This window comes from Candoia aspera, chromosome 9 (genome assembly GCF_035149785.1).
Source record: "Candoia aspera isolate rCanAsp1 chromosome 9, rCanAsp1.hap2, whole genome shotgun sequence".
Classification (NCBI taxonomy): Eukaryota; Metazoa; Chordata; class Lepidosauria; order Squamata; family Boidae; genus Candoia; species Candoia aspera.
In genome coordinates this window covers 5,950,741-5,970,346 of record NC_086161.1, presented here as the reverse complement: position 1 = coordinate 5,970,346, position 19,606 = coordinate 5,950,741, and the positions used below count along the sequence as shown (strand labels likewise).

The window sequence follows — 19,606 nt, the reverse complement described above, 5'->3', positions numbered from 1 at the left end:
ATAAAGTGCTGCAGGCTTACATTGTTTGCAAATCGATGAAGTTCAGTTACTCCTGCAGCTACCTAGTAGTTATGTTCTTGTCCTTGTCTACAGGCTTCTGGACAGTAGTTAAGAATGTTCAAATATTTACTCACAATCCTTATGGGATGAGAACCAGGTCTCACTAGGCCTCTTAAGCCAAACTGATACACACAACCAAAGGAAGCAGCACACACAGGTTCAGTTCATGTCCATTTCTGTCCTGGCGTTCAGTTTTGATTGCGTGCTATAGGGGAAGCGAAAACTCAAGGACTGCAACATCTGATAGCAGAGATATACCTCCAAGTGGACATCACGTAACAGACTTGGGAGGCATCCAGTCCTTGAGTCTATTTCACTTTGACCATTGCTTTCATCAGCAGATTGGGTCTAGGTGGATTTATTATTCACATTTCTGTTACTGCCCATCTCCCCCCAAACGGGGGACTCTTTTGTTTGTTTGTTCTGGCATATCTTCATGGACTGCAAAGGACTTTGCAAAGGACTGCAAAGATATGAAATAAATAAGTGTTGAAGCGCATAAAACCGGTCATGTCACTAGAAGGAAAAATAACAAAACTTAGTTACTTCGGTCATGCCATGAGATCAACATCGTTGGAGAAAGACGTTATGGTTGGAACAGTCAGTGGCAAAAGACGATGAGGACGCCAAAGAACACGCTGGTTGGATGTAATCAAAGCAGACACAGGCCAAAATATAAAGCAACTGAAAGAAGCTATACAAGATCGGAAATCACGGAGAGAGCTGGCTTATGGAATCGCCAAGGGTTGGATATGACTGAATGGATAATTCGATTTGATCTTCACATGCCTTGTCCTGCCTTCTAGTGATAATGATGGACTATGTGGTGGACAGTATGCGTGTATGTGGATGGATGGAATTGGCTCTCATTTGCAGGTTACCAACTGATGAAGCTACAGTGCAAGGGAGACATTGTTGAAGGTTTGCAGCATATGCATTCCTCTTTGAAGGATATTATGTACCCTTATAAGTAGCAGCATGGTTGACCATGGTCTATTTTTTTGCCTGGCTGAATTTTTTTTAAAAAAGGGAAGAAGAAAAGATTTAAGAACCGTCTCCAGACAGCTAAACCCTCAAAAAAACCCCAAACAACTGAAAATTGAGACATTTGATCAGTTAAAGCATGAATAGTTGTGACAGCAGTTTGTTCCCTTTCCTTTAAACAATAAATTCTAGCCACATGGAGGAAAGATAACATTTCTCCAACTTCTGTATGATCATCTTTCACCAGTGGAGGCTCAGCGAAGGGTAAATCTATCAAACCCAAGAAATCACCACCAAATCTTCAGTGGCTCTTAGGACAAGCCAGTGTCAAAAAGCTTCAATCCTTTTAAATTGTTCCTTTGAAAAGCAAAGTAGAGGGAAGACGGGGCAATCACTAGGAAAGTTTTCAAGCTGTATGTTAATAATTATAACTGGATTATTGATAAAAGACACTTTCCCTTGCACATATTTGTCAACCAGGTCAATGTTCTTCAATTAAAGATGGTCCTTGTGTAAAGGAATTATTTTTTCCAAGTCCTATTGACATTTCCAGAGACTTGGAAAAGGTAGATTGGCTTCCAAGGGCTTATGATGGTTTCAGAATTTTCCTACTTTAAATGTACAATACATGTCAAATTGAAAAAGAAAGAAAGAAATAAAAACAGTACAGCCAAGTCATGGCTTTTGAGACTTTAGCTTTAAATTATTGCTGCCAGAAATGAAACACCGGGCTAATTCCAATTTAACTGCATGCAAAGCAGAATATAGCTGGTGATACCAGGGAGCTTGACAAGATGCTCTTGAAAGAAGGATTAATCCTAAAGAGCCTATAAAATGGTTTGTACATAAAGACTCCCTGAGGAACTCTGAAGGACCAACAAGCTGAAAACCTGCAAAAAATGAAAGACTTGGTGCAGCCTTCATAATGCCGGACTAGAGAACTAGCCTTCTGTACTATGATTTCCTTTATAATTCTTCTAACTGGAGATTGTATGAGTTAAATCCAGCATTTACAGAGTGCTTTGATTTCCATTCAAAAACATGTCTTGGACCACCACGCAACTCAATTTCTGGGATCCCCCCTCAACATCCCCCCATAACTGGAAACATTTCTGAAGCCAGATTCTCACAAATTCGTCAATGTCATTAGACAAGCAGTTGCCACTGGACATTGTGCTCTTTACCAGTGAGATAAACCAAAGAATGAAAGGATAAAAGCAACAGAAAGCCGTGCAGTTTTGACTCCGAGCAAGGGGTGGCATTTGGAATTGGTAAAAGTATTTATTCTGTAATATAGTAGAATTAAGAACATGGCATGAACATAATAAATAACCCTCACACCTGGGCTATACATTCACATAGTTGTTCACATGTGATGATGGTTTAAGCTAAGCTCTTTTTCCAAGAGAAGTTTTCTCCTGGAAATCTTTTGGATTCAGTTCTTCAAAGGTTTTGTCTGTGGACAGTGATGCTACAGGCACACTCAGCCTTTCTTTTTTCTACAGGAGAAAGTTTGGATCCAGTTCCCAGGAGATTCTGAGACTGCAATAGGTCTCTCTCTTTTTTGGCTGTGTGCTCATTTTCATGGGGAGAGATCATAATGGGGATCCAACCACAGTGTGAAATTTCCACATGCAATTCTTCCAGAAGAACCATCCCCAAGTTCATTCCCATGTTTGCATGGTCTGGCCTAGACCTATGGAATGTTGCCTTTCTTCCGTATGACCTTACAACCACCATCCCTCAACAGACACAAAGCAAGGATGTGAATTAAGCTTAGTGCTAGGTGTTGGCTGCATTAGGGAAGAGGTAGGGCATCATGCTGCATGTCACTAGTCAGAGCAAGTCACAGACTTATAGCTTCATTGACCTCCATCAATACAATTATTCCAGATGACATCCAGGTATCAAACAAACGATAGGGCCCTGCCCTAGCTATGCAGCAATTAGTAGAATTAGTTCTACTTGCAGTCACAAATAGATTATTTATAGCACACCAGTTTTAAAAGCAAGCAAGCTTGACATAGCAAGAATAAAAATACAGTTAGGAAGCACTAATCAGTGATATTCCAAAAGGTTCTGATGGTGTGGAAGGTAAGCTACGAACATGATTCTGCTTCTACACATCACGCTGGGAGCAAAGCATTCATTTCGTTGGTTGCCGGGGAGTTCTACGGCAGGATCTCCTCAGCCCTATACTTGATGGGCTGCTTCCCCTTCCTGGAGAATTCACCTTCCACTGTGGAGGCTGGGACAATCTGCAAGATGGTGCAGAAAATGAGTAAAACAACGAATAAAACCAGAGTAGGTTCCAAGAGAACCAGCAGAGATCCACTGTATTCTAAAACTAGGGGCGTAAGATGGCCAAAATGTGCATAAAGTTGGGGTGACAAGAACTGAGGTAGAGGGAGGCTTCCTGGTTTATTTTTTAAACGGAGAACTCTTATTTTTATTGAGAATGCTGCAAAACTGCTCTGGGTTCCAAAAGGGCTCTTACGTATGCGGATGGTTCTGTTTATTTAAGGACAACAGTAGATGTTACGTGCAAAGGAATAATATTTGTATACCTAGTGCCTGCTTGTAATCTAGTAGGTTTCTTTAAAGATTAAGGAGCTGGGTTCACCTCTACAATTCCGCTCCCTTTAGAAGTCCTGTTAAGAAGAAACATTCCCCACTTCTGGAATGCTGCTGCTATATTTGTTAACCCATCAGTTGGGCGAGGCGAATGTTTGCCCCGCCCCAGAAAAACTAGCATTCAAAGGAGAAATCTCTCAGATTACTTTTCTCACAGTCTGATCTTCTTATATATGGGAAAGCTTTTTTTTTTTTTTAAAGGTGCGGGGATCTTGAGACGTTAAAGTTGCAGTGAAAAAGCCCATTATGCAAGTCTTCAAAACATATCCCAGCTTTGAGATGTAAGGTATTTGGAAAGCATCCTATTGAACTCTACTTCATCAGAATGGTGGAGGCATGATTTCTCTTTCATGAATGGGACTCTCCAGCTCTGAACATCGGTGCAGCCATATTCAACAGTACCCCTTCTGCCAATGACACCTGGAGCAGCACATTCATTTGTGGTCTATGTTGTCCTGAGAGCTGGGGTAGGGTAGTGTTCAAGGTGTGAGAATAAATTTGGGTAGAAGTCGCTTAAATTAGCCACCCTTTGGCCACCCTGATCATGGGGAAGAAGAGCAGGACACACAGGCATGTACAGGTTACAAGACAGTTGTGGTCCAGATCAGTTATACTCACGGCTTATCTGGTGATGCCAAGCAAACGATCTGGCTCTGTGAAGCCTCTGATTCCTGTCTGACTGCAGAAGGAACAGAAGAGAGATTAGCAGGGTTGCCTCCTCTGGGCTTAGTTTTTCAAAAAATAGAGTAACGAAACAGGAATCCACATGCCTCGAGCAGACGCCGGTGTGAGGGTCAGGCTAATGTGGCTGACCCCAGCTCCAAAGGTCACGTTGTTAATCGACTCTGGAAAAACAAAATGTACAACCTTTAGTACAAGCTAAACAGAAGCTTACGGAAAGCTCAAAATTTATTAAATTTATACCTGGCCTTTTCACCAGTGAATAATACTTAAGCAGCTAACAGTAATAAAGGGTGGGGGGGAAAAGTTAAACCCACATTTAAGTAAGATTATGACATATTAATCTGACAGCCAGTTCGGTGTAGTGATGAAGGCACCAGGCTAGAAACCGGGAGACTCTGAGTTCTAGTCCTGCCTTAGGTGCAAAGCCAGATGGGTGACCTTAGGCCAGTCCCTCTCTCTCAGCCCTAGGAAGGAGGCAACAGCAAACCAGTTCTGAGAAACCTTGTCAAGAAAGCTGCAGGGACTCGTCCAGGCAGTCTGTGAGAATCAGACATTACTGAACGGATTAAAAAAAAAAAGACATATTAATAAATCAAGGCAGCACTGGGGATCAGGCTTGTCCAGAACAGCAACAGATGAAAAACTGGCCATGGCAAAAGCTCGCAATTCCAAATATGCGCAGTTGCCCCATCTAACCTTGTACTATTAGGCAAAACTAGGTGAGAACCTGTACTTGCAAACCACCGTTGGCTGACTGTGCCCACTCTGTGCCTCTTGACCAGTTTTGCTCTCAGCTGCTACCCTAGAGATGGTCAGTCTTTTTTCCAACCACAAGGGATGTGGCCAGTGACGTTTTGATCTCACCACGGTGGATGGGGTTGAAATTTTCAGATCAGCTGTTTTCGGTGAGCTTTAAGGGACAAAATTAGGGCATGTGGGTTCACTTCTAAAATCCCCATCCCAAACAGGAAAAATTAACATTTCCTAAAAATCTGAGCCCCGCTCATTCTGGGGTCCACAAACAGCATGCTGTGTGTTGCATGCAGCTAGGAGTTGCTCCTTTTGATCTAGGCAAGAAGGCAAGGATAGTTGGCACCAAACCTATGAGACAGAGGCAGAACAGACCAGCAGCTTTGAAAATGGCCGTTAAATAAAAACAAGACAGGATGGGACAGGGGGGAAATCAGCTCCCGTTCCAGACAGAGACCTTTGAGCCAGAGGAACCTCAAAAGAGGCCGATTCAGGCAATGATAATGCAATACACAGCTTATGTTGCTACTTGGATGAAAAACTGAAATTTTATGCTTTGGCCCACAGTGGGATTAACAGCCAGCCTCTTCCTCTACTTGAACAGACAACAGTACAAGGTGCTGGGTGGGAAGTAAGGCACAATCTTGGCAGGTGTGGCTTCCCAAGAGATTTTGCAAAGGGGACATTGCAAATGGCAGCTGAACCTTTCAGCGCAGCCAAGTTAGAGAAGAATGATGAATCAGAAAGATGTCTGCATTCTACTGACTTGCTGCTTGAAATGGCATGTTGCTAAAGGCCCAGAAAGGACTGCTCCTTGCCACCTTTCCATTTACTGGTAAATATATCACAGATCTCCAGAAATGTGGGACTGCAGCTTCATTAATCCTGCAGAAGGCCAGCATTTCTGAAGGGCAGAAGACAGATCAAAGCTAGATCCTTCTGCCCATGGTTACGTACTCCACCATCAGCCTCTGAACATCCAAAAGTGCAGGCTCCTCTTTGGCTTCATCCGAATTTGAAGATATGGCCTCAGCCACTGCAGCTTATATATGCACGTGCTCGATGGTTTCAAATGCTCTTCTAATATTACGCCTACATCGTGAATTGCTTTAGGATACCAGGAGAGCTGTCGACTTGGGGGCAAAATTCAGGACAAGCTTTTTAAAGCTTATTCTTGAAAACGTCAAGCTCCCAAGCTTGTGAGGCTCCAAAAAGTGACTATAAGCAATGCTGACTGAAAAGATACCCAGTAATGCATCTTTGCATGACAGTGCCAATATCCACCTTGTTTGTCCCTTTTGAACTCGCTGTCAGTGGCATCAAGACATTGGCATGCTTGTTTGGGAAGGCAACACTTGAACTAAGAGTCTCTCCAGAGCAGTCCAGCTGCCCTCTCTCCGAGCAAGAACACTTTGAAACAAAAATAGGTTTTTTTAGAAACTTACTTTCGGGAGTACTGATTGCGCGGCCTTCCAGGGGTACGTTGGTTCCGGAAGACCGTTGGTTTAAGCTGCAAAAGGAGGCTAAGAGGGAGGAAAAAGAGGGGGGCAATGTTAGCCACAGGAAATGTCTGCAGTGAGGCACAACTGGACCCTCCATGTCAGCCCAGTTCCCCAGCTATCTACAGCAAGCTATTTATGGGCTGGGGAACAGCCTACCTTTATCGCTTTGCCCGATCCCCAGAGAATCAGGCCTGGTCCCCAAGCTCCTGCTGCGCTGTGTCTTAGCGGCCTCCATAGCTTGTTTAGCAGAGTTGAGCATGGCAAAAGTATTCAGGGACAAATTCCTACGAGGGGAACAAGTGGCACGTGGCTGGCGTTTTCGTCCCAACCCTGTGAGCTTTAAACGTCCCCCACTGAGCACTGCATGACGCTGGTCACCTTTGTGTTGTTGGATAAAGGTGCCAGCTGGCTTGCGTGTGCACTTGATTTTTTCCGTGCCTGTACTCAGACAAGCCCAGGATCAGCCACAATCTTATCCAAACCAAGAGAGGGTATGAAACGCCCAGTTTAAAACAGTTAAGAGTCTTTTAGTGAAATGCATGCCGAAAAGGAAGGAAAGAGTTCCAGAGCTGTACCTGAGTCTGTGCTTCGTGACTTCTGGCCTGGGCACTGTAAACATAGCAAGCCCCGACAGAGGAGATCGCAAAGCTGGAGAGCTGCTTTGGGTAACTGGAGAAGCCTCATCTATTTGATCCCTAGGATGTGCAGTTCTCTCCAAGGTAGGTGGCTATTATTTAAAGGAGAAAACAGAGAGGTGCTTAAACTCCACTGCAATATCAGCCTCCTTTGCATCTCTGCAAAGGAAGCCAGGTTTATGGTCAACCTGGAGAAGAACTCTCTCTAGTCACCCTGTAGTTCAAGGGACAACAAGCGCCCTGCACTAAATAGAGAATTTTGAACACCCCTCCCATCTTCATCTGAGAGAATGATGATCACAACTCCTACAGGAAGGCTTAATGCGGAAAGCAGCATAAAACCTACCAAGCCAAAGTAAAAACATGTAAGGTATCGTGGCTGAAATCTAACCTTTCCAAAGTTGGAGGTCTCTAGCTGAATTGGAGCACAACTCCCATAATTCCCATAACATGCTGGCTGGAAATTACAAAACCAATAGAAGAGAGTATCTGTAGCTCAGGGTTGAACTGTGGAGTCCCTGGTGCCCTCTGAGCTTGGATGTTTCTTTGCAGACGTTTCATTACCTGAATAGGTAACATCAGCAGTGCGAGGGAGGGTGGGGTTTGCTTCCTGTTTTTATGCAGTAGGTTGCCCTGTCAGTGTTGGTGGGGGTGTGGTTTTCTCCCTGGTAGTTCAATACCCTAATCAAGGAGCTACCAAGGAGAAAACCACAGCCCCACCAAAACCGGCAGGGCAAGCTACTATATATAAACAGGGAGCAAACCCCACACACACTAGCATTGATGATGTTACCTAGTTGAGTAATGAAATGTCTGCAAGCAAACAGCCAAGCTCAGAGAGCACCAAGGACTTCACAGTTACAAAAAACTGTAGTCTAATACGTTTGGGAGAAGGGGGAATCAAAAGCTGCTATAACCAGATGTGCCAAACCCAGTTGCTCTGCCCTCTCAGCAGCTGCTTCCTGCGCCAGCCGACCTGCTTTGGCTTCAGCAGAAACATCCTTCAGACTCAACAGCTGCTTGCTGCAACACACTGCATTGCCCCTCTTCGCTTCATGCAGAAGTAGTTGCTTGTCAGCAGCCTGTCTGGCGTGGCTTAAGAAGGAGCTCCCTAGGACTTTACAACAGCCAAAGTGGAAATCAGTACCTGCCTTGCCACCAGAGCACTGGGGCCTTCATGATCTACGGACAGCTCCCGGCCTTGCTCAGCCTCCCTGCCCAGCTGCTCCTCGTACTTCTTCATATCATACTCCAACTCAGCTGCCAGCTGCTTGTCCGTGGCAAAGAACTCTTTGATTTCATTGCGATAGTCTTGCATGACCTCCTGGAGAAAAGCAGACAGTGTTGGGGATGGCAGAGTAGTCTGCTGTCTGGGCTTTGTTGATGGCCTTTGGGTTAATCTCAGGGTCCCCCCACGGCAGCTGACAATATGATTCCCAGCTCTCAGGAACAGTAAGTAACCCACATCCAGGTTTTGACGAAAGAGTCAACAAACACAGGAGAAGCCTGGGAACGGTTTGCCTATTAGAAATGGAAGACCGACTTTCACAGTCAGACTCTAATAAGGCAGTGTTTTTCAAACTTGGCAACTCTAAGATGTGTGGACTTCAGTGCTGGCTGGGGAATTCTGGGACTTGAAGTCCACACATCTTAAAGTTGCCAAGTTTGAAAAACACTGCTCTAAGGGATCCTCTTGGCTAAGTCAAGATTGGCCATCTCTACACTTGGCTTGCTGCCATGTCCTTCCCCTGACGCCCCCATGGTTTTTCTACTTTTCAGATCCCAGTCATCATGTTACTTTCCAAATAGGTGGAACGTGAAATGTCACAATACCGCCCACCCTCCAGATGGGGCAGCGATACTCAACACGAACAACAGAAATGCTTCAGGAAGGCGCTGCCCCGACTCAAATTTTAATGGCATATCCTGATTGAGAAAGGTTACCTGGAGGTAGTTCATGAGGTCTCTCAGTGCTGGAAGTTTCTCTTGCTCCAACAAGGTCTTCAATGAAGTAATGATGGGAATGACATTTTCTATAAAATTATTCTTTTGAACCTATGGTTTAGATTGAGCAGAAAGAGGCACACTTAGGTGAAGAGGGCTGTCCGCGCAAAACAGCGGAGAGGCCAGGAGCATGAAAGCCTTCCTAGGGATGGGAGCAACTTTTGGCACCTAAGAACATTTTGTGCATGGTTACTTGTAGCACTACCAGGACTGAACAATCCCAGCTGCCCAGGCTCCTAAAAGATCAGTGCTGCCCCCTTCTGCCAGGACTGAAAATAGGCTGCTCCTATCACCTTGTGAGTGGGTCCACCTTTCCAGAAGCTGGTGCTGAAGCAATTTTACTGCTCCTTTAGAGCTCCTTTGGATGCTCTCCTGTGCTACTTACAGCAGATGGGTAGTAAAGTTCATTTTGTCAGAATGAAATGAACCCCTGTTGAATCTGACTGCCAGCATAACCAGAACTCTCCGGTGGATTAAACTGGAGCTCTGCAGAAGTCATGTTGCTTTGTAGGAAGCAAGATGGGAAGTGTGGAGACTCTTCCCACTGAAAGCAATTTGCAAGTGTCTTGCTCTGGAGTAAGTAAAAGGAGCAACCTACTCCTGGGTAGCACTAATTGTAACACTAACTTGTGAAATGAGCTTCTTCTGGGCCACCTGCATGACAGCGTTGGCCATGGCCAATTCATCTTCCTCTGGCTGGATGTCTTCCTCTGGTCTGGATCTCATGGCTGACAGTTTGATCTCCTTGCAGCTCAAGATCTTAAAGGTATCCGAGAGCAGCTCGCTGGCTTCCGTATCGAGAGGGAGGACCCCATCCACAAAGCAGGCTACAATCAAGTTTGGAGAAAGGAGAGGATAGGAGCATCCAGATGTTTTAGCAGGAAGTTACTCTCCTACACAAGGAACATGCAATCTGACAGCGATGCATGTTCTTAGAGAGAAAGGCCCATCCATGCAGCAGGATGAGGCAATCGCCATAGGTGATTGACCTTTGGTGTTTCAAATGGACAACAAATTGTTAGTTATTTAATTTCATAAAGCTGCGTTTTGAAAGGTACCCAGATCAACTAGGTCGTTGACTTGGGGATGAAACCTATACAATTTGCAACTCCATTTCAGGAAGCCAAATGCCTTGGGCAGCCTTGCTCTTACTTCAGCCACGCAAGAGGAGATCACGTTAGGAGAGTTATCAGTAGCTAAGATGGACCTCCCAGCTCTTACTTTGAGCAATCCCACAGCTAGGCATAGTTCCTATCTGCAAAACAGGGCAGTTTTGGAAAGGCCTTATTTTACAGAGGTATCTTTGGGTTTAAACTTTGAAGCTGCAGCCATACCCAGGACATTCAGGCTAATTTTTGAGGTGATGTTGAATCGCTGTTCATCAGTAAAATGTTCCAGGAGAAACCTGTAAATCTGCATCCGGGGGCCTTTCTTGCCTTTGCCCTTCAGGGAAAAGAGGTTCTTCTCCCTGTTGCAAGTGAACAAAATCCATGAGGGAGGTGGAGTGTGCAAAGGCGCACAAAGAGCCACCCCCAGGTTCACTCAGGGTCAGAAATGGGCACCTGGGGATTGCAAGGAGCCATGGGGAAAACACACCTAACATCTTGACAATTGCTCCTGAGGCTCTCCCCCACCCAGTTGCTCTGATGCAACCACCACTTGTAGTTCTTCATAGGACGGCAGGAGAGAATAATTAAATGCATGGGAAGGAAGCATATTCAGTGCATTAAATTCCATTCCAGTTCAACTGAATGTAGGCTTTATCCTGGCCCCACCATTTCTTAGAGCAGTCTTTCTCAACCTTGGCAACTTCAAGCCGTGTGGACTTCAACACAGTTCGTCTTGGGAAACAGACACTCATTATAGGCTGCATGTGTGTGTGGGGGGGTCGATAGCTGTATTTGCAGTGGAGGATGGTTATAAGGGGAAGAAGATCTAAGGGTGCACTATAGCAGCAATGTGGCAGGACCTAAGCCAGACTTCTTCTGCCTGGGGTCTTGACCACCAACAGTCAGCTCTAAGCCAAACTGCACCAGCTGTCTGTTGGTCTGTTCTGCCTTAGATTTTTAACCAAGGCCTATATCTGGGTCATGCTGCCAAGCACCCGAACTGCAATCACGTGACCGCAGGGGTGGTACGACGGTCGTAAGTGCGAGTTTAGGTTGTAAAGCACTTTTTCTGAGGCTGTCATAACTTTGAACCATTGTGAAACGGACAGCTGTAAATTGAGGACTATCTGTACTTGGGACTGGCCTTTATTTGTAAAAAGTAAACTCCCTGGAACATTACCCAGCAGCTGATAGGGAGAAGGAAGCAACAAAGTGGGTCTCAGCCGTAAGCAGTTCATGCTCATAGTGACATGAATGTAATTTCACAGACCTCTCGCTCTGGGGAAATTTGTTGTACTTCTCATGTTTGTCGTAGCCGTTGAAATGAAAGATGCATTCGATGAAGTGCTGAGAAAACATGACTGGATTCCTCTTGAGCAGGAGGTGCACCAAGCAGAACTTGGCAAAGCTGTGGAGGCCAAGAAAACAAGAGCTTTTGGGAAAAAACCATGCCCGCCTGAGATAACACTTGCTTCTTAAAAAGCAGGGATGTTGGCAACTATGAAGCTCTCCAAGATACAAAATGGAGAGCACCATGAGAATCACAGCTTTTGTTTTTTTAAGAGGAAGTTCCCAGCCAGAAAGTGGTAAAGGATCAGAAGCCTGAAAAATGGCAGGTAAGGGTATGAAGGACAGTGGAGGGATGAAGCCAGGTTGCAAGGAACGAAGGGGCAAAGCAAACTTTACCCTTCATATGCCTCAGTGTGCAAATTTGCTCCATTTGCACAACATAGAAGTCAGGGAATCCAGTATCACTGGACATTTTGCTGTGAAACACTGATCTTAGCATCGTTTGCATAATGGGCAGCCACTTAATTTTTCCCATGAAACATCAACTAAGATGCTTGCACAATACTAAGAGGGAATGACACCCGGTTGAGTGACACAGAAGCAGCAAAACCAACACTGTGAAATACGAGGTCTTTCCTTTCTCAGACTATAGTCTTCCCCAGTGATTGCCTTGCTTAAAATGTCACGTTTACGAAACATACAGCCTATTTTGGTGCCATTCCCTTACCCCGAACTCTTTAGAAAAGCTTTCAGGGCCATCCTACAATTTTGCTTCTAATTATAATCCAAAATAATTAAAGGGAGAAATAATTCAATAGAACAGTAAACACCGTCAGTAATTACAACGTTTGAGATAATTAACTAGCAGCCACTCACAATAACTAAACCTTATTAAGGAGAATAGGTCTACTTGCCTTGAGTCTGAACTTGGAACCTCAATATTTAGGAAGGGTTTTTTTTTAAAGCAAATGAATATTTCCCCCACCCCCACCCCAATATGTGAAAAATATTCCTGTTCACAGCTGGGTAGCTTTTACATAAAGCATAGATGAGCTCCTTGCTAGAGACTTAACCTAATTATATAAACAAGATTTCTGGAGTGATGGTGGAGAATCTCCAAGAGGAAAAGCAAAACAGAGTACGAAAGTCAGAAAATAAAATCCCATCTGATTAAATGTTAATGCGTAATTAAACATATGGAATCTATCGGCCCAAGATATGGCAACAGTGATTAACCTTATGGGGAATTAGAACATCCAAAGCTATCAGCCGTGGTCACCATACATTCAGAGCCAGGTCATCAGAAAATGGGTTGTTGGTCCAAGCAAAGGGGAAAAGGGTGAGGAAGGGGATACTTCTAATGCAGAAGCAACTGGACAACCGATCTCAAAATTATTAGAGTACTGCATTTTCTTGCCAGGAAAGCTAGAAGCCATCTTGTATTTACTGAGCATAAGGAAAGGGAGCCAGGTGAGGTTTTTCTGTGTAGTCCTTCCTTTTTATTTTTTGCAGCGGTCATCTTCCTTGAGTGAATATGGCAAATGAACTCTGGCCCGGGAAGGCAGTTCTTAGTGTTGCATAGAGGCAGCATGTCCTCATTTAAAGAGCTACTTGATGGCAGATGATCTTGGTTATCATTATTGGCATATTCTCAAGAGGTATCAACAATGGCTTTTTTCCAAAGCGGTACTAAGGATCACTTCCAAGAAGGCATTGTCAGCCTTCCAAGGTAAAACAGACACGAAACATGACCAGATGAGCTAATTCTACTTTATTGTAAGGCTGTATAAATGGAACCTTGCAAGTCTGAAGGTACAAATCTCCTGCCCTCCCTATTTACCACCTGAGTAGTTAGGGTGGGTCCTTTCTTTTTCCTTCTCTGGCCGTTCCTCAGTTGTGGGCTCCTCCCTCTTCTAAGTGATTGTTCCCTGGGCGGCCTCTCTTCCCCCTCCTCTTCCAAGGTCACCCTCACATTCCATCACAGGCATTTCCCTTAAAAAGGGATACAGAGTATTTCCCTTACCTAAAAGGAGTATGGAAATGCAATCCCCATACCCCCATATTTGTTTTGACATAAATATTCCTGTTTGAGATGTTAGCAGTAGGGTTTCTACGTTTTTTCAACATAAGAGCTCTCCCAAACAGGAGGAAACTGGCATTAAATTTATAGGAAATGAGCTTTTAGAGTGGTATACTGTCCAGAGTTGTTACCTCGGGGACAGTACAGACATTTTGCTAATAAGCAAGTAAAGACATCACAGCCCACTGACTCGGCAACTAAGTCCTGAGCCAGGGGTGTAGTGGTTAAAGCAGTGTTTCTCAACCTTGGCAACTTTCAACAAGCTCTGCTGGCTGGGGAACTCTGGGAGTTGAAGTCCACATATCTTAAAGTGGCCAAGGTTGAGAAACACTGGGTTAAAGTGCTGGACTAAGGCTGGGGGGCTCTTTGGGTGATCTTGGGCCAGTCAACTCTCTCTCACCGAACGGAGCCTCATGCATCTTGCCCTGAGCTCCTGAATGTAAGCGATATGCAAATCAAATCAACCAACAGCAAGCAAGCCTTGAAATTAGTCTGGAAAACCAGAATGTGCAAGTCCTACCATCCTTGACCTTCATCTGGCCACGATGTAAAATGAAATGCCAGATGAGTATGTCCTTAATGAATAAACAGTGCTCTGCATTTCCATCGGGCATTCCTTTAAAAACAGTGGCAAATGTCATTGTGGAAGATGCATGTTTCTCCTCCTCCTGTAAACACCATCCTGTACAGGATCCAGAACTATTGTTTTTACTTATATGCAAGTTTACATGATTGACTGAAAGTCATACCAGTAGTTGTCTAGTGTTTGTTTAAAGAACAATCCCAAGCATAAATAAAGCAGCCAGTGTCAACGGATACTACTCTTTAAACAAACACACAAGACTAAACTAGATTTTGGCCTAGCAAATCCCGATGAACAATATAATGCTGTACTTCCCCCTGCTGGAAAGGCTTGGGACAAGACTATCCTAAATTCAGGCACTGCAGGGAAGACAAAGTTAGCTGGCTCTCTATATCACCATCATTTTAAAAGAATCGTTTGCTTCTTAAGAGCTGGTCCCAGTCTTACCAATACCTCTATAGAAGAGTTCTTAGGAATTCATCTTAAGAAACCGGAAGGGAAGGGGAGGGGAGGGGAGGGGAGGGGAGGGGAGGGGAGGGGAGGGGAAGGGAAGGTCTGCCTTTTCTAGGATCATAATGCATGCAAGGCTTAAAAGAGAATTAAAGAAAAAAAGAAAAAGAAAAAAAAAACCAAGACCTATATTGTCTTGTTTTTGATATTCTGAATCCTATCCTCACAAGCCTCTAAGACCAGAAATTAAGGTTTTCAAACAAGCCAGCAAATCTTCTTGGGATGATGAATTTGTCATCCTGTGTTTTGGGGGTTGTGAATGCTAAAGCCAGCTGGGTGACTTTGGGCCACTCTCTTTCAGCCCAACCTACCTCACAGGTGGGGAAAATAGGAGGCAGGAGTATTAATGTGTTTGGTGGCCCCTTGAGCTACATATAAAAAAGGTGGGATAAAAATGTCATTGTCATCATTATCATCGCCATCATGAAGTAAAGGACCTAATATTTCTTTCTAAAGACTAGCTGAGTGGCAAAAGACCTAGTCAGAATCTTCTCCTTTCTCCCAGATTTCAAAGGGAATGGAAGCAGCACCAAGCTTTGAACTCTACTAGCTTCCAAACGATGTTCCTTACCTGGCAATTTCTGGGTTGGGATCCACCAGGACACTGACAAATCTGAAGAAGAGGGAGCCTTTCCATTTCACAAATTCTTCCTAATCAAATCAAAACAGTTAGCCCTTTGGATGAGAAAATATGGATACTGTCTCCACCAAAAAGTACATTTGCTCAAAGCTCCTAACATCCCCCCAAACTCTTGGATCTCTCCCTTTTCTGCAGTTTCTGAGGTCAGGGTCATTTTCAGGGATGGCACATGGAAGTCAACTAGACAGTGACAGTCCCAAGTCCACGCCAGGGAAAGTGAACTGCACTTTGTTTTGTTTCTAATGAAAATGTAGCGCGCTGCGCTCAGAAACCGAAAGCGGGGCACCCCCAGTTTGGACAACGAAGAAGCTTGATCCCCCTCCTGATTATCCTGCTTTTCCTCACCTGCAAGAGATTAGTGAGGAGTATGAGCGTCTGCTTCCGTATGAATGCCTCTGAATCCTTCAGGCATGTGGCAATATCTGGAATATACCTGTCCACTATGGCGGTGTAGCGGATGCAGAGATCACACATCACGATCACCACGTTGTTGCGGACCGCCACATCCTTGGACACCTCCAGCTCACGAGCCAAGGCTGCAATGCACTTCTTTGCCAGGTCCTCGTGCTGCAGGCACAGCTTTCCTATCGTACAGGAAAGAGCAAAGGAAGAAGGTCGAGGTTCTTATGGGTTTGGAAATGGCAGAGAGTGGAAACCAGACAACCTTGGGACAGATTCGCTCGAAGACAATCAGAGTTCTATTTGACTGCTAAGCTCAGGGCTCTTGGGCCACTATCTTCCTCCTGACCACTCCACGTCACTGGATTTCCAAATGTCACTATATGCTTAAGGCTGCCTTTGGCAAGACTTTGCTATTGTAGAGAAAACCTTCAGCAGTTTTGTGAGAACTTTATTTCTCTCCCATCTCCATCTATAGACTATTAAAACTCTCATGTCTGTCTGATACTTTGTAACCTTCAACTGGGAGAAACGGTGCATCGTAGGGAGACAATTTTTGAACCAAGGTATCTCAAATGGGCTAAATGAGTCCAAAATCCAGGACCCGTGACTCCTGTGGAATAGAAATTTGGCAAATTTTATAAAACATTTTATGACATAAAAACGATCATAAAACATTTTATGACATAATACAAAATGTCATAAAATGTTTCCTGTGGTCAACTCCTGATGTTTGACGGTGGTATACAGTTCAACATTGGCTGCTTTCAAGGTAGATACATCTTTCCCTGAATTTTAAAGAACTTTTCCAGTACATTAAAAGCTCTGCCATTGTTGAAGGCATTGAGGAATCCGGTAAGGAAATACCTCTGAAAATGATGACCCAATGGGTCGCTGGTTGTCTAGTATTCCCCAAAGGAGGAGGCAATCATTAAATCCATCCCATTCCCCTGCGGCCACTTGTCTTATTGCTCCATTCCACCTTCTCTGATGCCCAGCAAGGGGTTCCCTGCCATACTGCTGGCAGGGGGAGAGAAAGACATGATGCTTCAAGCTCCCTTCCAAGAAAGATGGTGCTGACATCTTCAAAGACACCATTGATAAGATTCGTGTTATTTCATGTTTGGGGAGGAATAAGGTATCATTAGCTGAACTAAATTTGCTTTTCTTAAAAAAACAAACAAACTAAGAATCAAACCACCAAACCCAGAATGTCTCTTTCTATTGTCGTTTTGTCCACTTCATGTTTAGCATGGAGTCAGATGAAATGGAAATACAGGGGATACAAGTTTAAAATATACAAACATGGTATGTCAGTGGATTTTAGGGAACGGCAAAGAAAAGAAGGGAGGGCATATGGCAAGCCTTCTTCCCCACCCACCCTCCCTGCTCCAAAATATACCTAGGTGTCCTACCTAGAGTAATGAATGCATGTGCTCGGACAGTAGAAGGCATCACGGACCCTCGGAATTGAGACAATGGTTGAGATACTGGGAGATCCTCATTATCCGCAGGGCTGGACACTAGAAACACCACATGCCAAATCAGAAGAGCTGTCAAGGAGGAGATTCCCTCTGCAATGTAGCCAGCCAGAGGAGGAGGAAATGCTTACGCTGTTCCATGTTGTCAGGACTAGCCAAGATGGATTGTATCAGCAAGAAGATGCGTTTTTCCACTTTGGCTGGGCACAACTGCGCAATCTCACCCAAGGTGAAGAGATGCCTTACCTACCAAATGAAGCAGTGCCATAGAGCAGAAAGAGAACCCCAAGTTGGTGTTACAATGCCATTTTGTCAAAGCCTAGCTGAGAGGTGTTGAACTTGACATCTCTTTTATTAAGGCTTCCAGGTGGCTGGCTAAACCCAAAAGTTTCATGTTCAGAGTTTAGCAATTGACACCCACACACCCTCTGGTTTTATTTACCAAGACATCCTCTTGTAGCTGCTCCATTCCATACTCTTGGAGGACTATTTTTGAGATATAACGCTCACAGGTGGCTAAAAGATCTCCACACAGGTTGTTCAGCAGCTCCTGTCCAAACATGACATGGGTGAAATTTGATTTAATGTTTGCTAAGTTAACATAGCAACCTTCCCCAGGGTCACACTTCTTTGTGGCTAGGAGGATGCTATGTCCATAACAGATTAAGTTATCCAGCCTAGGTCTGGTGTGATCTTCCACCCAATCAGTGTAGATATGAACAGGCCCTTTTCCGTTCAACAGAGATCCCTTTTGTAATGCAAGTGATCAAATCAGGGACCCATGAGATGCTGCCGAACCACAATTCCCAGCAGCCCTGGACCTAGTGAGAAATGCTGAGAGTTGGACTTCAGCAAGAGCTGAAGAGCCTCCAGGAAATAAGAGCCACTATTCTTCCAGGAGCAATACCATCTGGAAAAGAATGACACCCACTGTTTTGAAAAAGATCTAGTGAGTCTCACTGTCAGGGGAACTGGCAAAGAAAATCACGCTGCGTCGTAGCTGCAACGCTAGTTACTTTATTGGTCATGCCACATACAGAATCTTGCCAGACTAAAGGTTCCGTAACTGAGCTACAGGGAAAAATACTCTTGGGAATCTAGGGCGGTGCTAGTCTAACTTTCTTCCTTGCCCCCCCCCCCGCACTCTCTCCAAGCTGTACAAGCTCTGAGAACGCTTATCTGCCTGGAATGTGCTCTCTACTCCCTCAGCTCCGAGCTCCATCACACTCACCAGCACCTCCTCTGGGGCATCTGTGATGGCCTGGCTAAGTTTCTGTAGAGTTTCAATAGCTGGGCTGATAACCTCCAAAGGACACTGGAAGTCCTGCAGCCAACATTTGAGTTCATCTGCAAAAGGAGGGCAAACTCTAAGAATTAATTGGTGTTGCAGCACGTAGACACTGCTCCCCTCCTCCCGCAAAGAAGAGTTCACATGATAGGCCTCTACCCTCCCAAAGGATTGTTCAATGGTCCCTCACTCATTAGCCTGCTCTGGATGCTGCTAGGCAGATGTTTTGCAACACTTCCAATCACACTGAGGATGTGCACCATGGTCTCCATGTTGGCTTCATGCTGTCTGGAAAGTTGAGAAGAATGAAGTGATGTTACAACTCCTCACCCATGAATGACAGCAGCTAGATCCACATGTCACATTGTGCCATGGCTCATTTGACTCTGAGTCATAAACCAGTGGCTGGGGTCAACATGCTAGGCCAAACCCAGAGGACCACTGGGTGGCTTGAGTATAATATGTAACTCCAGCCATATTGACCACTCCCACTTTTGTGCAAGATTTAACTCGCCTTCTGATGCTGTCCCAGGCATCAATTATTTTAGAATAGTCCAACTTGGATGAGGAACCAGCCACTTTTGCCAGCAACATCCAAGCAGCAGCAGCACGCTCTGTTTCAGTATGGGAGATGATGCCATTAATGAATGAAGAGGAGAATTTGTTCTTCCTGGCCAAAATGTGGAAAGCTTTGCTTAAATAACGGCTGAAAGAGAGAACAATCAATTACAAGGGCCTTTTTTGATTATGTAAATGGAAGTGTCATTGAATTTCACTACTGCTGAAAAGCCAAACTCCTTTAGCTGCCGTTTGTTTTGCCCAAACAGAAAAACTGCAACCTCTTTTAACTAATATATATGAAATGTTGATTAGGTTACATAATGAGGCTAGCTTATTGTAATAAATCCTAATTTCTGTTACCCAAAGTTTAGGGCTCAGAGTCTACTATGGTTAACTTAAAACAAAGGCAGAA

General features: G+C 44.5%; 2 protein-coding genes across 2 annotated transcripts in view; one reads left to right on the top strand and one right to left on the bottom strand.

Annotated features, from left to right (window-relative positions):
• ACAD8 (acyl-CoA dehydrogenase family member 8) overlaps positions 1-19,606 on the top strand; it is a 256,274-nt gene that overhangs the window by 189,054 nt on the left and 47,614 nt on the right. The gene's annotated exons all lie outside the window — the stretch shown is intronic.
• NCAPD3 (non-SMC condensin II complex subunit D3) overlaps positions 2,342-19,606 on the bottom strand; it is a 30,382-nt gene continuing 13,117 nt past the window's right edge. The window contains exons 15-33 of the mRNA XM_063310976.1: positions 19,144-19,339; positions 18,824-18,917; positions 18,577-18,692; positions 17,788-17,895; positions 17,477-17,591; positions 17,280-17,387; positions 15,811-16,049; positions 15,397-15,476; positions 11,633-11,770; positions 10,588-10,721; positions 9,881-10,080; positions 9,194-9,304; positions 8,397-8,573; positions 7,190-7,341; positions 6,771-6,898; positions 6,558-6,635; positions 4,445-4,523; positions 4,297-4,353; positions 2,342-3,302 (exon numbers count right to left, since the gene is read on the bottom strand). Coding sequence (XP_063167046.1) covers positions 3,191-3,302; positions 4,297-4,353; positions 4,445-4,523; positions 6,558-6,635; positions 6,771-6,898; positions 7,190-7,341; positions 8,397-8,573; positions 9,194-9,304; positions 9,881-10,080; positions 10,588-10,721; positions 11,633-11,770; positions 15,397-15,476; positions 15,811-16,049; positions 17,280-17,387; positions 17,477-17,591; positions 17,788-17,895; positions 18,577-18,692; positions 18,824-18,917; positions 19,144-19,339 — 2,422 coding nt within the window. The 3' untranslated portion in view covers positions 2,342-3,190. The remainder of the gene's footprint in view (positions 3,303-4,296; positions 4,354-4,444; positions 4,524-6,557; positions 6,636-6,770; positions 6,899-7,189; positions 7,342-8,396; positions 8,574-9,193; positions 9,305-9,880; positions 10,081-10,587; positions 10,722-11,632; positions 11,771-15,396; positions 15,477-15,810; positions 16,050-17,279; positions 17,388-17,476; positions 17,592-17,787; positions 17,896-18,576; positions 18,693-18,823; positions 18,918-19,143; positions 19,340-19,606) is intronic.